At 37.4% G+C, this 20,380-nt stretch overlaps 1 protein-coding gene across 5 annotated transcripts in view; it reads left to right on the top strand.

Annotated features, from left to right (window-relative positions):
• Positions 1 to 20,380, top strand: part of afap1 (actin filament associated protein 1) — a 71,202-nt gene that overhangs the window by 37,473 nt on the left and 13,349 nt on the right. For all 5 annotated transcript variants that reach the window (XM_066720079.1, XM_066720077.1, XM_066720078.1 and 2 more), the window contains exons 4-8: positions 12,842 to 12,950; positions 13,323 to 13,534; positions 15,632 to 15,811; positions 19,674 to 19,766; positions 20,122 to 20,197. In XM_066720079.1, the coding sequence (XP_066576176.1) occupies positions 12,842 to 12,950; positions 13,323 to 13,534; positions 15,632 to 15,811; positions 19,674 to 19,766; positions 20,122 to 20,197 (670 nt within the window). The remainder of the gene's footprint in view (positions 1 to 12,841; positions 12,951 to 13,322; positions 13,535 to 15,631; positions 15,812 to 19,673; positions 19,767 to 20,121; positions 20,198 to 20,380) is intronic.

Here is a 20,380-nt window from a genome sequence, read left to right as displayed (position 1 = left end):
ATGCCAGTTTCCTTACAACACTGTTTAATACATTTCTCATGTGCAAATCCAAGCAGAAATAACAATGGCCCAAGCAAAAAGACATCACAAATTCAAGCATACAGATTTAGCTCAGCCTTACAAATACATTAATCTCCATGAGAGATCCATCCAAGTAGCACCAAACTCTCGTTTAAACCCCACATTTCAGTTTATCAAGGGCACCTCAATAAATCTGCTCATATCTATGTAACCTATTTCTAAGACCAGTATGAATGCTACTGTTCGAGTATCTAATTAGAAACATCCTATCCCTGGCTCCAACTGGAGATCCTTTGTATTTCCAGGAATGCTGGTGATCATATAATTTCTGAGCTGCAATTACAATTCATTACCATGCCAGATTGCCCTTTGGCATACTTTTAAGGAAAAGTTTAACTTTTTTAAATGTTCTTTCTTGCTTTTTCAAATTCCTGTCAGCAAGAATTCAGTTCAGCTGGCTTTTTAATACAAGCCTGCCAGAAATTTGGGATTTTGTCTGCCAGGCCAGATTGCTCTGGCTTTAAAGTGGACAAGTGTCCAGGCTTTGGACTGAAACCCACAGACAGAAGAAGTGATATTGAAGGAGACGCATAGCGCAGGGCATTGACAGGGCAGGAAATGCTTGATAAATGTAATCCACGGGAAGTGTTCGACTTACTGTAGACCTTTGTCAAGCTGCTTCATATTTCATGGAACAATAGATTAGGACAGCTAGACCCTGCATTTGATGCTGGAGTTCCCATGTGCATGCAGTCTAAAATAGAAATAATATTTGGTTTGGGCTTTGTATGCCAGCTTCAGGGTTAATCAAGTTGGTTGTATTGTATTTCAGTTGGAATCTGTAATAACTGAAGCTGATGAAAACAATAGGACCCTGCATCTGACATCCTGTCTACTTGGCCTGGAAGGATAGGATTGCTACTCTTACTTTATTAGAAAGCACTGCTGTCCATGTTTGTCTTTATATGTTCCTGGTGTACTGTGTATGACCAGAAAGAGCAAAACCACAGTGATTCTCCATTAGCAAGTACATGTTTAAATACAAAAGTAGTTGAGTTCCAGCTAATAGCATTGTACCTCTCTCCCTGAGCCTACAACTGCTTTAGTATTGTACCCATAGCCATGTTTTACATCCTTACATTTTATTTCAATAAAAGGCAAAAAGATGTCATTGTTGGTGGTCGGGATGTAGGAGGCCAGTCCTTCCCACAGGCCCCTAGATAAATTTATATATAGATATAGATATATTTTTAATGGAACAAGTGCTTTGGTTTATTATACTGGTAACATAGCATTGATAAACCATGATACCATAGGTTGAAGAAAAGCCAAAGCATGTGTTGTTGTGTTTGTTTTATCTTCTTGAAGGGGTCGAGAGGCACAGTAAATGGGAATTCCACACCTCAGTACTGGCAATGCAGTGCATGTGAGAAAAATACAGTGAGATTGTTAAGAAAGGAAAAAAAACATTATTCCATGATTCCATTATTTTTTTTATACACATTACTCACAAAATGGGCATATTTTGCTTGAAATTAATTGTAAAAGCAACAGAGAACTGCATTTTAGATATTGTTACACTCTTACATGGTCTTGCATTGAGTTTTTCAGACTTTGCCAGATCTTTAGCAGTGTTTGCCTTTGCAGTTGAGAATGTTTTACACAATGGGAAGTACAATAGACCACAGGTGTTTTCAATTTCACTGTTGCAAAGTTGTCTTTTAAAAAACATAATTTAGGAAATAGTTTGCTAGCCGTGTTTCAAGAAGTAAACAAACTGCTTGTGAATTTGGTGACATAACTTGGAGAGACACATCAGAAAAAAGAAAAATATATATAGCTGTAGGTTATTTAAAAAAAAAACTGCATGGTGGGAATGGAAATCTGTCGGCGAAGTAAAGAGAGCTCTTGCAAAATACATTTAAAGAATAGGGAATCACAAATTAAAAGCAGCACTCCCCATATGAATTTGATTAAGCCAAGGTCATATGTATGTTTTTGCTTTTGGTCTTTACAATGTTAGCCTATGTCCATTACAGATAACATACATCAATAGTTGGGGGGGATAGCCTTGCCATGTGTGATTGAATGAATGCAAGAAAAGTGAAACTGAGTTTTCCTAATTTCTTACAGTTGAGTTGAATGCGTATGAGTTGCATGTAAGAGCTATTTTACAGATAGAGACTTCAGGTAAGCTGCATCAGTTATATCTGAGCTTGACAGATGAGCCATAAGGGACAGGGACCTATGGTATAATGAGAGGAACTTTAATTAATGTTGTGCCACAGTGATTGAATAAGTACTCAGTGACATCAGAAGACTGAATGGGCTAAGTTATGTCCTCATGTTAGATCATGTTTATGATTACCAACATCTGCTTATTGTGCACACATTGTTATTACTTGATCTGCAGGATATGATTGTCTGGATGTAATTTAAAGCTGATTATTACCACTAGGCTTCCAGAGGGATGTGTCACTGTATACACAGACTTCTGAATCTCTTCTCCTCAGTGTTTAATTCACCACACCTGTGTGGAAGGTGATATTTCTCACACTTTGCAAAACTACAATTCTGTTGCCAAGCAATGCAGATTTTTTTTAAAGTTTTTGCCAAGGTCAAGGACATTTTATTGAGATTTTCTGAGAACACTTTTGAAAGTAAATAAAAACCATTCAGTGAAATGTAATCCTATATTTCACTGTGTACGATTGAAAGGAAAAAACAAATTGAGTGTTTAAGAGATGGGTTATTTAAAATGTTGTTTCTAGTGTTATGGACTTAATCTATAAATGCAGAGATGTTTACAAAATCTATTCTTCTACAATGATGTGCCTATCTTGAACGTCTTGCTGGATAACGTAACCTTTTACAGACTTTTTAGAAATCAGCCATAGTTGTCGCAGGTGAATCTGTGTTAATTTCAAATGCCTCTGAAAGCCCTATGTTAAAAGCCCATATGCTTAACTCAGCCTCAACACCTGCTTTAACCCCTTAAGGATACACAGTCCTTTTTGAACTTTGGTGCATATAGACCACTGTAGGGGTCATTACAAATGTTTAATCTCTAATATGAAAGAACGCCTTCCCCTTTATTTAACCAAATAATGATTGCAAGAGGTCATTGAAACATGTTGTCATCGGTTGAAAAAACGATTGTTATAGCATGCCAAATGTATCTCTTGGTCTTCTGAAAAACAGGTCAGAGCTGCACGAGCCCTGTTTGAGTGTTTAGAATATCTGGACCCTACAGAGATTCAAATGATTTCCATCTGTGTTGATATTGGCTGAATTTACCCCCCCGCCCAGCTGTGCTGACTAACCAGCTCACTAAAGGGGTCTGACTCAGACAAGCACCATTTGTGTTTCATTTCCTCTTTCTCTGCGTTCTGGCGAACCTTTAGACAAATAAATGAGCTTTGTCCAGGGCTTTGTTGGAATGTTTGTGTTTAAAGTGAAGGACAATCATTTTTTGAAAGTCTGTAGTTTTCATTTTGTTTTGTTTTTTTCACATGCAAATGTATATTTTTTAAAGTCAAAAAGTTTTATAATTGATTTTTTTCCATTAAAACAACAACAAGACCAACAAAACAAACTAAAACTTCTTATTGTTTCAGTTTTCCCCCAAGGGGCTTACAGAGTATTTCCTGGGTTCTGTGGATATCCTTTAATGGGATGCTTTTTTATTGAGAGAAATACACTCATTGAACATGGAGTTGAACATCTATGAAATGTTTTTGTTTGGCTGGGTAATTTAAAATGCAAGTTTACTGATAAGTCTTGATTGAAGTCAAGATATTGTAAACATTTCCCTTGTGGTAGAATGATGCATTACACACCCTTGGTTGCATTTCTCTAGGGATTACAATGCCAACAAAATAAAAGTGGTTTCCTTAAATAACAAACTATTTCAAAGCTATTAATGCATGATGTGAGAGATGCTTTGTATCAGAATTTATTTTCTTCCTCTACTTGAACAATTTGTTATTATAAGTTCAACTGTCACTTTAAGGTTGGCTTAGCAGTACACAGTTATTTCACAAGAATACAATAATTTAAATTAGTAAAAAAATAAAATAAATCTGTATATCTGGAATGACACGTCTTTCTCGCCACCAATATGAGTCCAACAAGTACAATAAATCTGCCAAACTCATCTTTTAAAAAGGCTTCATTTTAAAATTTCATATTTTCATTTGAATAAAAAGCTGTGGTCACATAAAGTCAGCCCTTTTAAGGCACATGAAATGGAAACTTCTCTTGCATGAAAATGTGAAATTTACTGGAAAAGTTATTTTTCTTTTTGAATATCTTTACCAGTGGACAGTATTGCTTTCATCCCCCACATAATGAGGCTCTGGAACAATGAGCAGCAAACCACCCTGTGACAAAACAGCATAAATATATTTTGCAAGCAGGCTTAAACACAAAAGCCTTTAACCAGCACATCATAACTTTTTCTTTTCTGTGCAAATAGTAGCCCTTCAAATATCTGCAAATCACAGAGCCAGCTGCACTCCCAACAATAACAGTTTAGCAGATTAGACAGACCATGAGAGCAATTCACTACTTTTGCAAGGCTACCAATTTGCACCTCATTTCAATTGGAACACAAACCTAAACATCTTAGGGAAGCTGATAGCATATTAATGTGCTGTATTGGCTATATTTATAGCTATGGCTTGTTTTTATTAAATGTTTTATGATCCCATGTTAGCTGTTTTAAGAAATCACGAAGTCTGTAAACTGTTCTTTGATGGGGCTCAGTGAGAAGTGGGAATTTTTTTATACGCTTTTCAAGCCAGATACTAACGTAAGGCTTCCTGTAAGAAGTTTATTTTTTGCTTTTATGTAATTTGTGTTATCTTTGCTAAAAAATTTAGAGTTTTGAAACGGCCCATTGTAGTGGTTGATTAGAGAAGAAAGCATTGTAAAATATTTACACTGAACTTTCACTGTGGATGGAGGGAGGGATTTTTAGAGCTCTTGAAGACTTGAAGCCTTGATGTCAGTCAGCTTTCATGCAGGGTACAACACCGGCTGTAAGTTTTAATATTGTTGGTAAGCAAATGTAGCTGGTGCAGTGAGGCCCAAATGGGCAACAGACAAACCTGCTACACCAAAAGACAGGTTCAACCAATCAACCAACTTCATGAAAGTTATTGTGGTCTTTGAAAGAAAAAAAAACAGTTTTAAGCACCTTGCCAGCACTCCGTCCTATGTCACAAAAAGATTAGATCTATAAAAACAGCAAAGACCTTTGGTTGTATTAGCCAGTGTGCTGCTTGTTAGGGCCTTGTTAACAGTGATCACCTGTTGAGAGAGTCTAGGAATACGAATTGGGCAAACCTTCTGAGAAACACATCACACGGCTCCCCTTGCTTCAGTTGATCATTTGTACAGTGGGGGAGGGTCAATAAAAATAGATACTGCAGCTTTTAAATATATATACATAAAACGATACACTATGGATGCTTATTTTGAAATGGGAGACTCTTGCAAGGAGACTTCTGTATGTGTTCCAACACAGCTTTTTCTGGTAGGTACCGTAGGGCAGTATTGTTTTTGCAGAGGGTCCTGGTAAGAAAATATTTTCTAATCTGATGGAGTCGGATTTAGATTTCTCTAAAGAACAATGGTCTATTCATGCAGCGCCTACAGTCAAGCCTGCTGGAGCGTTTTGGACTTGTGCCCTGAAGAGTTAAACCAACAAGCCATTTTAAAAGCCTGTATTATTTTTTTCAAATGGATAGCTTTCTTACATGGACAGCGTGGGTTTGGGCAATGCGTTTTTTAAACCAAACTAAAAGGTGGGCAAAACTAACAATTGTTTTATCCTCACATAAGGGGCCAAATATCTTTAAGCCTCTATGCTCATGGGAATTTTCCATTGGCTGGATCAAGATACAGAGAAGAACTATAATTCCAGAACACAGCATTCTTTTTACTCCAGAAATGTAAAGCATTGGCTTTGGTATTGGTTTTTGGTCATTCGAAGATATAAGACATGGGCTATAAATAACTCCTAAGACACTGGATTGGCAGTAAAAATGGAATATATAATTGGTGGTTGGCCTCAGCCTAACACATCAACACTTTCACTTTTAATTTAAGATGCTGAAGTCTTTCTTTGTTTGTAACTCCTGAAGAACACATTTCACTGTTTGTTATATACATATATCTTTGTTTTAACTGAAGTGATTGGAAATTAAGTGATTTATACACAGTTTTTGATAGACCATACATTTCACTCAAAATGATCCTCTTTTTTAGGCATCTGTATTTCTAAATTCCAGTTTGGCCTACCAGCTGTGCCTAGTCAAGTTGGAGTAACCCTAGAGCAGTCGCCGGAGTATTTTGTGTATTTCTCCCCATGGTACGGATGAGTGACACAACGGAAAATTATGAATGATTCACATCTCTCCTTGTTTTCTTGCTCTGTGTTTTGTTATTTAAAACAACAACAACAATATTTGTGCTACAAGACCACTCGAGACAGATGAGGAATTGTTGTATACAATATCCTCAAATTGACCTTGGGATGCTCTTCAAAGTTTTATTTTAGCCACAATAATGATGTACAGGTTCCAGTAGGTAAATGTTAACAAAATACATGTTGGAATGGAATTAGGGGCAAAATGTTAAACAGATTTGTGGAGCTTGCAAGATATTCCGGTTCACAAACACACTTTTCTTTATCTAGTTTATTGACAGTTGTGTTTAGAGATGCAGATAACAAACGATTAGATTAGATATAGTGTTTATATGCCGTATAGGAAGATCACAACTTGGCATTACTGAATGATTGTGTCGGTCCAAAAACAATATATAAGGGTTCATGGGCCATAAATACAAGATAAATAAAATTAGCATTGTCAAGGGGTTTAGTCAGGGTTCTCAAACTCAGTTCTTGGAGAGCTGCAGTGCCTTAGGGAGTAACAGAGTCCAAACTCTGTTACTTAATTGCACTTAATGCATAATTAACTGGATTTATTTGAAGACTCCAAAGTGTTTTATATGTCCTGCACTTTAAATAATTCCTTGGAGAAGAAATTATTAGATTGGTGAAGTAACTGAAAAATCCAGTTGGAATGAAATTCAGAAGACAAAGCAGACCCCATGGAACAAAATGTCCCGCCTGTTTCAAAATGGCACACGAGGACCGTTTAAAGCACTTAGATGAAGAGATGTTAACCTATAGGGATTCCAATAAACAATACAATGTAAATATTTTTACTATTACCATGTCTTATTTAATCATGTTTATGGTATATTTCTCAGTACATAGGAACGCTCTGGATATTTGAGTGTATCCTAAACAGTTCAATATTTTAACCTTTTATTTTGTAATAATTTCTACCTAGACATTTATGTCAGTTGGTCTGCCAAAAATCATCTCCTTGAACACTCTGTAGTCCTTGGGATAATCAAGGCTTTGGTCTGACATAATATGGGGAGCTCGAACACTTTAATATCTGAAACAGGAAAACAAAGTCTTGGAGGAATTCGACAGCTATTATGTGTAAGACTTTATGATACAACAATGTACACTCACCTAAAGGAGTATTAGGAACACCTGTTCAATTTCTCATTAATGCAATTATCTAACCAACCAATCACATGGCAGTTGCTTCAATGCATTTAGGGGTGTGGTCCTGGTCAAGACAATCTCCTGAACTCCAAACTAAATGTCTGAATGGGAAAGAAAGGTGATTTAAGCAATTTTGAGCGTGGCATGGTTGTTGGTGCCAGACGGGCCGGTCTGAGTATTTCACAATCTGCTCAGTTACTGGGATTTTCACGCACAACCATTTCTAGGGTTTACAAAGAATAGTGTGAAAAGGGAAAAACATCCAGTATGCGGCAGTCCTGTGGGCGAAAATGCCTTGTTGATGCTAGAGGTCAGAGGAGAATGGGCCGACTGATTCAAGCTGATAGAAGAGCAACTTTGACTGAAATAACCACTCGTTACAACCGAGGTATGCAGCAAAGCATTTGTGAAGCCACAACACGTACAACCTTGAGGCGGATGGGCTACAACAGCAGAAGACCCCACAGTCACCAGATCTCAACCCAATAGAGCATCTTTGGGATGTGGTGGAACGGGAGCTTCGTGCCCTGGATGTGCATCCCACAAATCTCCATCAACTGCAAGATGCTATCCTATCAATATGGGCCAACATTTCTAAAGAATGCTTTCAGCACCTTGTTGAATCAATGCCACGTAGAATTAAGGCAGTTCTGAAGGCGAAAGGGGGTCAAACACAGTATTAGTATGGTGTTCCTAATAATCCTTTAGGTGAGTGTATAATGTAATGTCTTTGTCAATCCCCTGCTTGTTGAAAGCTCCCTCAAAATGATAGGTACATGTTATTATGTTTTTCTTCTTTTTTGTGTGGTATTGATACATTTAATAAAAAAAATTGAATTCCACAATTAAGATCTTCCATGCATTCTTATATTATAATCTTGTGGAAGAAATATTCTGTTTAGGTATAACCCCTTAAGAATCTTCTAGAATATTTTTTTATATATATAATCCATCTCTAGAGGTGAGGCATTATGGTAGCTTCCTTTTATTTCCTTCTACTGAAACCAGACATTGTCCTGAGGAGCTTAATTTGTTCTCCCTCTGTTTTGTATTCACCTTCATCTGGGAATTAATTTGAAAAGCCGTGAGGTTGCCATCCCATGGTTCACAGCTTAAGAATAGTTAAATGTGTCATCTGAATACATGTACAGTCTTGTGTCAGTTGGCAGTTCCATGATTTAAAATGAGAAAAGGGGAACTGGTATTCCAGTCTCTTCCTGAGGTTAATGCCACCTTATAAGCTTAGCTGTTTTTTCAGTCACAATGCACAAAAGGTGAGTTTCAGGGTTTAGGATTTTGGTTGTTTGATCTCCTATGGACTCCCTCCTCTTTAATTAAAACCTATAGCCAAAGGCCTTAAATTGATATGTACATTTACACCAATTTACACAATGCACAGAAGAAAGTGAAATTATAGTGGAAACCTTACTTGGGTTATGAATGTATTTTTAAACTTTCTCTTTTCTGTTTTGTATAAAATTATTTCAACTGGATAACCCATTCATTGCAGTGATTTGTTTGGTTTTATGTACTTGTGCTTTATAAAGCCACAAACTAACATTTTCTAACGTGGAAGTCCTTTATTTCTACAAGGAAGTTATTTTATTGTTCTGTTGTCAGTGTGACTAGTACTACCTCTGTCATTCAGTTTTCCTTGACAGGAATGGTGTAGAGATGACAGGCGTTGCCAGTGATTAGTTCACAAAAGCAGTTTTCCCAGAGGAAATAAGATAAGGCTTTGGGGCTCTGCCATGTCTTACATTATATATGAAGAGCACTGACTGGGCTTAAGTTTTAATGATATTGTTGGTGGAAACTTTGGCAGGATCCAGTGCAAAAACATGTCATAATTAAGATTTTCTTGCCAAAACCAAAGTGTTTGCTTTCAGCAGTGATTAATAAGGAGGTTCCCTTTCTGGCTTGTCTGGGTCAAGCAGATTGTGCAGCAAAATCCTTTCACATTGAATAGTGGTAAGAAACTTTCTGCCAGTATGTGAGTAAATTGTCTTCACAGTGACATGGACAAGTTAACCTTACAGTATCATGGCTAACCCCCTCCAGGAACATAAATAACATCACTTGCATCACAGTTTTCACATCCCATGACACTAAATACCTGATTTTCCAATTTTGGTGAAGGGTTTACTAATGAGTAAAGGCATGTATTCTTATTAGGATTACAGCTTATCTTCTCACACAAAATGGTTGCAAAAAGACCCTGTAAAATCTGCAAAATGTAATAAACTGAATCCAAACTGCCCATCCTACACATGAGAAAAGCATTTACCAAACCAAAAACCAAACTTAATGATGCACACATTGATGGCATGGTAAGAGGGACATTTAATGATATAACATAACATTTAATTGAGAGTACAGATAACATATGTAGGTGTTAGACAGTTGATAAATGAGTTCCTTTATACGTGAAACTCTCACTAAATGTCAAATTGTAAGCTATTTTGAATACTGTGGCTCCATAGCTGCTGTCTGTGTTCTTACAATGAACTTAGATCTTTAGATGAAAATCGGTCATTCAACCAATAAACAAACAACATATGTTTCCTTGATTAGAGGTAATGAAATCAGTGAAAAGCAGCCATACAGGACCTGATACAAAAGTCACAGGCTATTTAATTATCATAGTCTCCTCGGTCGTGTACAGTGGGGGAAAAACGTATTTGATCCCCTGCTGATTTTGAATGTTTGCCCACTGACAAAGAAATGATCAGTCTATAATTTTAATGGTAGGTGTATTTTAACAGTGAGAGACAGAATAACAACAAAAAAATCCAGAAAAATGCATTTAAAAAAAGTTATACATTGATTTGCATGTTAATGAGGGAAATAAATATTTGACCCCTTCGACTTAGTACTTGGTGGCAAAACCCTTGTTGGCAATCACAGAGGTCAGACGTTTCTTGTAGTTGGCCACCAGGTTTGCACACATCTCAGGAGGGATTTTGTCCCACTCCTCTTTGCAGATCCTCTCCAAGTCATTAAGGTTTCGAGGCTGACATTTGGCAACTCGAACCTTCAGCTCCCTCCACAGATATTCTATGGGATTAAGGTCTGGAGACTGGCTAGGCCACTCGTTACCTGTATAAAAGACACCTGGGAGCCAGAAATCTTGCTGATTGATAGGGGATCAAATACTTATTTCCCTCATTAACATGCAAATCAATGTATAACTTTTTTGAAATGCGTTTTTCTGGATTTTTTTGTTGTTATTCTGTCTCTCACTGTTAAAATACACCTACCATTAAAATTATAGACTGATCATTTCTTTGTCAGTGGCAAACGTACAAAATCAGCAGGGGATCAAATACTTTTTTCCCTCACTGTATATGGCATTTTTAATTGAGGCCCTTTCTACAGAAAAGTTTGCTTTCTTGTCAAAAGGGTGGAGGCTGTTTCTATGTGCTAAATCTATTGAGATCTAACAAGAACTGAACCAAAGTAGACAAACAAAAGCCAAATAAATTATAGTCAGTTGAATCATTCTCTTAATAATTAACTGTTTTATGTCATGTTCATTGGTCCAAGTTTAACATGATAGAAAATAAAAATCTAAAATTTAAAAACTCAGTACTTCATGCTGGTTTTCCTCCAGCAAACAAACATGCTCAACTGACACTTGTGATTTAACCCAGGCACTAATTCATCTCTATAGCTAGATTGGATGAACATGGCTTCTAAATATGAGAATACTGGTATGAAAATAAGTACTAGCAACTCATAGTGGTATGTCAGTTATTTCCAAGTTATTCACTAAAACCGGACCCAGATAATGACATATAATTAATGAATATGGAGAATATAAATATTTGCTTTAATAATAATTTTTTCTAAAACAACTAAACTAAGAATTCTCATGTATTTTTCATCAACAAATACTTAATCATTTTTGCAGCTGGAATTCATACAATTCACCAAACAATTGACATAGTAGTCTGGAGTGATTTTTACAGTTTAAACATCATTCTCACATCCTGAATTTTAGTAAATCTTACCATTGTAGTAATTAAAGTCTGTGATGACATTGTTTTTGACCTGGTGCCATGGGTCCTGGCTATATATCTTTCGATCTGTAATCCCCTAGAAGTGCTTTACACATGTTTGGTTGTGATGGTTCATGGAAATGCAATGAAAAGTGATGCTTGACAGTTTCTTCCTCTGTAAATTTCTTAGTGCAGAAGATGCTGGTTCCAAGTTAAAACCTTATGCTTCTAGAAAAGTGTGTTTTAATAGATGATTTGTCACCAGTTCAATTGGCAGTATGTCTTTTTGGTCACTGGGATGCCTGAGCAGTTATCAGTGTCATCTGGCAACAGCAGATGTAGGGCTGGATCCGACGCATTGCCTATTGTCTACATTGGATAATGATAACTGATACCATGTGGCACTGTGGTAATTATAAATATGGTGATTTACGTGAAAATGTATCAACATGTTAAATAAACTTTACAGTATGTTTTATTGTATTTGCGATATTCTGTATGTGTTGATTAGGTAGAATACTAATTCCCAGGAGTGTAACAATCTGTTAAATCCACATATTTTTAAAAATACGCTGAAGCATCGAAAAAGAAAGGAAACTTTATTTTTCAAGCAGGAAATACAAAAGTTTGCTTTTATTGGGGAGCGTATATATAACTTCTAATCCAATCTGATTCAGAAAGGCAGATAATCAGTTCAATCCTACTCTGTAATTTGAAATGGACTTGATACACTTGGAGGGTCCATTTCCAAACCTCAAATTAACAACAACGCAAAAAACATGGCAGAAATAATTTTCTTCTAATAGGGAAAAGACGTCACACTTTAAAGGGTCTTTAAAAGTCTTAGATGTTTTTGTTTTGGTATCAGCTGCCCTTAATCTTTAGTTACTTAAATATAGTTAAAAGCAAATTTTCAGCCACTTGATTAGTAAATTAACTAATTCCTCTGATTTCCTTGCAGATACCAAAATGAAAATGTCTAATCTGAACAACTGCTTTAAGCTTCTTAGACTTTGAAGTGCCCTTCTTGTAGCAGTCATTTTGTACCGCTACATCTATGCTTAACCTTATTTCTTTGTGAGGGAATGTGTGTGGGAGGTTGCAGGAGGTGGGGGGGTTGAGGTTTGAGGTGTACACTTTTAAAATCGGTATTTATAAGATTGTTGTATGTGTTCCTGCAGTTGTACTACACAGACTCACATATTTCTGGATTGCTGTTCTGTTTCAGCCTCCAGACAATGGGCCACCACCATTACCCAGCTCCTCCCTGCCAGAGGGTTATTATGAAGAGGCTGTTCCTCTGAGTCCTGGAAAAGCCCCCGAATATATCACCTCTCGTGAGTACCAGCTGCACAGAAACTAACCGTACTCTACGATAGCCTAGGGAATGCACTATTACAGACCATGGTATCAGTCTTTTGAACTTAATCTTAATATGATATTATCTTCTTAAAATCAAGAGTGCTTATATCCAAGGTTACCTTATATGTCAAAACATTGTGACAAATTATTGCTTAATTGAAATAGGTGAAACGCATTAATTCAACCTAGGTATCTGTTGATCCCGTAGAAAGAAGCACATGCTTTTATCTTGCATTCCCTACATATTTAACTTTGTAGTGGACTGCTTCGATCATCATTGAAAAAAAGAAATGATACACACTTTAAAAATAGAAGTGTTTTTTTATGGGTCTTTTTCATATTTCAAGATTATGACTCGGATGCCATGAGTAGCTCATATGAATCATATGATGAGGAAGAGGAGGATGGGAAGGGTCAGAAAATGAGGCACCAGTGGCCCTCTGAGGAGGCCTCCATGGACCTGGTTAAAGACGCCCGCATCTGTGCCTTCCTGCTACGCAAGAAAAGATTTGGCCAGTGGACCAAGCTGCTCTGCGTCATCAAGGACAACAAGCTACTGGTATGACTCAAGGACCCCCATATTGTGGAGACTCTGCTGTCAGATGTTGAACTTCTGTTTCAGGCAGATTTTGCAATGCATTACTTACAGTACTGTGCAAACGTTTTAGGCAGGTGTGAAAAAATGCAGTAAAGTAAGAATGCTTTCAAAAATAGACATGTTAATAGATTATCTTTATCAACAAAATGCAAAGTGAGTGAACAGAAGAAAAATCTACATCAAATCAATATTTGGTGTGACCACCCTTTGCCTTCAAAACAGCATCAGTTCTTCTAGGTACACTTGCACACAGTTTTTGAAGGAACTCGGCAGGTAGGTTGGCCCAAACATCTTGGAGAACTAAGCACAGTTCTTCTGTGGATTTAGGCAGCTTCAGTTGCTTCTCTCATCATGACTGACAGACTCGATGATGTTGAGGTCAGGGCTCTGTGGGGGCCATACCATCACTTCCAGGACTCCTTGTTCTTCTTCACGCTGAAGATAGTTCTTAATGACTGTCGTTGTATGTTTGGGGTCGTTGTCATGCTGCAGAATAAATTTGGGGCCAATCAGAAGCCTCCTTGATGGTATTGCATGACGGATAAGTATCTGCCTGTACTTCTCAGCATTGAGTAGACCATTAATTCAGACCAAATCCCCAACTCCATTTGCAGAAATGCAGCCCCAAGCTTGCAAGGAACCTCCACCATGCTTCACTGTTGCCTGCAGACACTCATTCATGAACCGCTCTCCAGCCCTTTGGCCAACAAACTGCCTTCTGCTACAGCCAAATATTTCAAATTTTGACTCATTAGTCCAGAGCACCTGCTGCCATTTTTCTGCACCCCAGTTCCTGTGTTTTCATGCATAGTTGAGTCGCTTGGCCTTGTTGCCACATCAGAGGTATGACTTTTTGGCCTCAAGTCTTCCATGAAGGCCACTTCTGACCAGACTTCTCTGGACAGTAGATGGGTGTACCAGGGTCCCACTGTTTTCTGCCAATTCTGAGCTGATGGCACTGCTGGACATCTTCCGATTGTGAAGGGAAGTAAGCATGATGTGTCTTTCATCTGCTGCAGTAAGTTTCCTTGGCCGACCACTGCGTCTACAGTCCTCAACGTTGCCCGTTTCGTTGTGCTTCTTCAAAAGAGCTTGGACAGCACATCTGGACACCCCTGTCTGCCTTGAAATGTCTGCCTGGGAGAGACCTTGCTGATGCAGTATAAATACTTTGTGTCTTGTTGCTGTGCTCAGTCTTGCCATGGTGTATGACCTTTGACATTAAACTGGCTTCAGCAACCTCACCTTGTTAGCTGAGTTTGGCTGTTCCTCACCAGCAGTTTCTGTTTCAGTTAATGATTGTGTTTCAACCGACATATTGAATTGATGATCATTAGCACCTGTTTGGTATAATTGTTTAATCATACACCTGACTATATGCCTACAAAATCCCTGACTTGTGCAAGTGTACCTAGAAGAATTGATGCTGTTTTGAAGGCAAAGGGTGGTCACACCAAATATGGATTTGATGTAGATTTTTCTTCTGTTCACTCACTTTGCATTTAGTTAATTGATAAATATAATCTATTAACATGTGTATTTTTGAAAGCATTCTTACTTTACAGCATTTTTTCACACACACAAACTTTTGCACAGTACTGTGCTGTCTGAATCCAAAGTCTCAGACATTTTTTTTATTTTTATAATGGGTTAAGACCCAGACTGGTGATATTTGCTTTGCTGAGTCGACTCTCTGTAGGGCATACCTTTTGTCTGCTTCCTCAGGTCTAGTCAGTGACCACAGGGATTTATTTTCTGATTCTTTTCATTTAAACACGGCTGCAAGGAACTGTTGCAATTCAGTTCTCTCAGAATACAAAATATTGCCTTGAAACATGTTAGACAAAACAACAGCAGCTGATCTGATTGCGTTATTACCTTTTTTGTGTGTAGCTATGACAGTGATGACTATAGTATGACTAAAATCTGTTTATATATTTCTAACTAGTTCAGGGAAAACCATTTAAACAGATTTCAACTATTAATGAGGAATCAATGCACACTCAGTTTTATGTCTTCTTAATTCATTCCTCATTCCCTTGTTTATTTTATTAACAGTGTTATAAAACTTCAAAGGACCAAACTCCGCAAATGGAGCTCGTTCTGACAGGGTGCAGCATCACGCACGTCCCCAAGGATGGTAAGAAGAAGAAGCACGAGCTGAAGATCACCCACCAAGGAGCGGACGCACTAGTGCTGGCTGTGCAGAGCAAGGAGCAGGCCGAGGAGTGGCTGAAGGTACGGACAACTAACAGCATCGTTCATTTCCCAGACATTCATCAAGGAACTGAACATTCTGACATGAAGATCTCAGAGTTTGTTTTTCAAATTGCAAATTTAATTACAATCCACTAATATGGTTATGTTAGTGGAGATATTGGCTGTGTCAGTGCAGTCACTCAGGTTTTAATCTGATATAGATGCTTACAGACAACAATAAACCTATGGGCATGCTGTACAGAACATGTGGGTTGCAATTGTTTAGAAAAGGACAGTGTGCCTCCTAGGTTTAGTATCTTAAAGTAAGAGTCAGATGAAGATTTGCACTAGAAATGTCTTGAGAGGCCTTTCTAGACATCCTAAAACCTTTCTTGTGTGTGTGCTATTTTTAGGTTTGTTCCCTAATGATTTCTGAACGTTTTGTTGTTTGGAAAAGTGCAGGCTCTGCCAGAGAAATTCCCTCTACACTCGTCTTAAAATCCTTTGAAAGCCAGTTGGCTTCCTCGCACCTAGCAAGTAGAACACTACTGGAAAGCAGACAGGTCATTGCGGTGCTTGTTAAAGAAAACCTTGCAGTATTTTACGGTGTTGTCTGTTACAAAGATCTTTCCCTGTGCTTCGCTTTCATGAAGGTTATTATTTACAGAGGAAAATGTTGCTGCAGGCTGTGTATACAGTACGTTTCTTGATTCTTGAACTGCTTCCAAGCCATAATAAGAGCTGGGTTTATTGATTTTTGGAGGGAGACCTACACAACTGGTCATCACATACTTGTTGCAATCAATACACAATGGATATAGAAACCAAACAAAACAAAACAAAAACTGAAGCATATGTACTTTGTGTCAGGTGTTAGGAGAATCGATACATCCTGACACAATAAACAGCAACAGGAATAAATAAATGTTTTCTCTCTGCTTTTCATAAACAATGACACTTAACAACAACAATTCTGATTACTGGCACTCTGTCACTGATCTATGGCATGCAAAGTGGTTCTGGATTTGCTGCACATGTGTTTTCTACATATTAAACATAAATCAAGAATATATTCCTCAGATTGCTCCAAATGCAATTAATACTGGGGGTGTCTGAATTCATCATTAAGCCAAAATATTAAAGAATGATTGTGGATATGTAGCCCTGCCTTGGAAAAAATGTGTTCATTCCAATTTGGGCTTTGAGCATTCAATGTTAATAATAGCCTTAATTGCATCTTACAAGCCTTGTGTACAAGTAATGAATTCAACATTTAATTAACACAAATTAAACAAAAAGGAGGAGGGAGGCCATTTTACATACTTTTCCAAAATGGCATTAGCACCACATTTTCTAAATCATACAAAGAATAACACCTTTGAATATGCAAAATTAAAATGCCAACCCATAATTTATTAAAAGGACAAGCCATTACTTTATATTCATATGCTAAGTTATATATTTCTTAAAATAAATGTGCTTCAAATAAGTTTAATGGAAATGGGATAATATTTTGTTTTGTTAGTAGAACATTATTAGAACAATGCAATGCCAGGATCTAAATGACCAATTTTATTCTCTTTCCTTAAAAAAATATAAAATTAAAATCTTGATGATGCACTGACTTCTCTACTTTCTTTCTAGCTCTTTCATATCTCTCTTGTGGAGCAAAGCATGCTGTACTCACACTCTTCCACTCTTATAAGCCTCTCTCGGGGGTCTGGACCCTGTCCTGGTTTCTGGTATCAGCAGGCCTGGTGAGACAGAGGCATTGTGAGGGGTCCTTATGTCGGCAGCTGTCCTGTGTAATGCCTGTGCTGTACAGCTTTGCACTCTGTGACTGTGTATGTGTTTGCCTTCTTTGCAGCATGTATGAGTTCACACTGAGAGCTGCGTACATCTCACTAAAGCAAAACTAAGAATCAAACAGACAGCAAACAAAAGAGCTAGAAACGGGTCTTGTATTCTTGATTGTTGCAAAAACAGTGGGTACTGTGAGTAATGAGTAGAATGTCAAACAATAACAGGCTGCCAATTTGCTGTATTGCTTCTTTTTGTGTTTGTTAGCTGCAGAGGTAGTTTAAAATAGCGGCAGATTTTATTTTGGATATTTGCCTGAACGCATTTAGTTCCAATTTAACAGCACTATTTGTTTTCACTTTAATGTTTAATATTTAATAGTTCTGAAGTAACTAAGTCATCATATGTAGGCACCATTTAATAGGCTAATAGCACTACAGCTTTAACAGAGGGATAAAGCCTTTAATGGCTTCGTTAACTTAACTGAAATATGCAGTTAAATGGTTTCATATCCATATCTGGAGGAACATCACAGAGGTTTATAGAGGTCCGCCATTTTATAGAACAGGAATTTTCTTTGAACCCACAATGCACCCATCACCCACCTCACCCAACCCCAAATTCTAATAGGTTTAAGTTGCAGTAGTGCCACCAACTTTAATGTTAGGTTTTTTAATTATCAACAGCCTGAAAACTCTTGTATGAAAAGCTTTTATTTTTACACAGCTGGGGAATGAAAAGCATCACACACCGGCCAGTCAAGTGATTTACACGGTGTAGCTGCCAAAATACACCCCTTCAATGATTCCAACTGTACATCCATTGGATACATTCAGAATAAAATTATTGGGGTTTTCTTTGCATGCAAAGACTGGCTTTCTGGAATGGATTGTTTAATTCATAATACCAAGCTGGAAAATATGACACAGCCTATACCACATATATATATTTTTATATTAAACAAGCAAATAATAATAATATTAAACGTCAGTAGTTTCATATGAGTTTAATCTTTCCGAGTGCTGGGATTTTTACTGTGAAGACTTAAAATAAAGAAGAAAGTTGTTAAGTAAAGCCAATGAAAGAGGGCTGCTTTGAAATGCAATCATTCATAAAGCTGGTGAAAGGCTTCTAGAGCTGTATCTAATCCTTGAAGGCCATAACGTTCAAGCTTTGGCACCGTGTCGGTTTTTGCTGTTCCATAAAATGTAACGTTAACTTGCCTTTCTCACTTATTTGACGTGCTACAAACAACAGAAGTGCTTTATGTGTTTGCAATACTGTACAGACCCATGTGCCAGAACAACACTTCAAACAGTAATAGCCACATCATGTTTTTTTTTTTTAATAATGTTATGGCACACAAATAAAGGGATAACAAATAGTTTGCATGTGTTGAAAAGAAAAAGGGTGAGATAGAAGAACATTTTTCCAAATAATGAAAGAAAGAATACAATTAGTTTTAGATTAGTCCACACAGCTTGTGCAACAAATAACAGTATGGTAAATAATTGTATGGACGATATGTATAGTGTCTCCTCCGCCATAGGAGAGAAGCTTGGTGTACTTTTCTTTTTTTTAAGATTTAGAGCTTCTCCTAAGACATACGACTATGCCAGAAACGCCAAAGAGAATTAGTTTGTAATCTGTCTGCGACTTCCATTAGGGCGAAGCATTGCCAAAACCAACTGAATGTGGTAAGAGCAGATACTGAAAGCTTGACAGCCATTGTGCGCAGCCAGAGGAGATTGATGGGTGAGGGGTGGGTGGGAAACTTCGAGGAATGCGTGGTAGTCCCCAATTTACTTTATTTTTCAAAGATGGATAATTTTGATGAGTTGTTGCATGTCTGTCCTGGCCATGCTTCATGTGGCTCTGACATTTCATTATAATTATCAATTACCTCAGCTTGCAACAGCTCTCTGTCACAGCTTCCTTTTGTCTTTCTTTATTTGCTTATGCAGCACGTTACAGAGAGGAATGGCATGATTGCTGATGAGACACATTGCAGTTTATATACATCGAAGTATGTACAGTGCTATGAGACTCAAGTGCCCCTTTTGTATTCACCTGTACCCCCATTCTCTTTTCTCTTTTCAAGGTGATAAAGGATGTTTGCAATAACAGCAATGGAGCAATAGATTCAGATGGCACTGCCTCTAGTTCTCCAGTGCATAAAGCTGAACTGGAAAAGGTAAATGTTGTTTAAGTGTTAGATACAAATCTTAATAGCAATCTTGAAAAGTGGAATACAAGAGTAACTGTGAAATTGCATCTAGATTATTATTTTTTAAGATTATGCAGGAATTACAACAGAGAATATATTTTTATTTTTCTCACAGCATCAAAATGATGGAAACAAGTCCACTAATGATACCTTACTTGCATCTTATTTCACTATAAAGCTGGCAAAGACCACAGAAGCAAAGCCTAATTATTTACATATAACTTTTTACAGATGTTCGGTCCTGTTGTGGAACCGTTGTTGTAAAAAAAAAAAAAAAAGTGCATTGACGTCTGCTATAAACACTCTTTCGTTACTGTTGCAGAAATTATCATGTGACAGGCCGAGCTCTGATGGCGAGTGGAACCTAGAGAATGGAGTTAGCGATGCCAAAGAACAAGGTAAGGCAGAGGTTTGGGTATTTCTACAAAGAACCAGAGGTTCAACACATTGCCAGTGTATGTGAGGTGCAATAATCAGGCCACTAACCACAAGGAAGTAAAAACTTAATTTCATATGTGCTGTTTGTTCTTGAATGGAACTTTTTCATTCAACATGAATGATTCCACAAAAGAAGACCATTA

Source organism: Amia ocellicauda, chromosome 13, assembly GCF_036373705.1.
Source record: "Amia ocellicauda isolate fAmiCal2 chromosome 13, fAmiCal2.hap1, whole genome shotgun sequence".
NCBI lineage: Eukaryota > Metazoa > Chordata > Actinopteri > Amiiformes > Amiidae > Amia > Amia ocellicauda.
The sequence above is the reverse complement of the archived record's forward strand: the minus strand, read 5'-3'. Positions and strand labels throughout refer to the sequence as shown.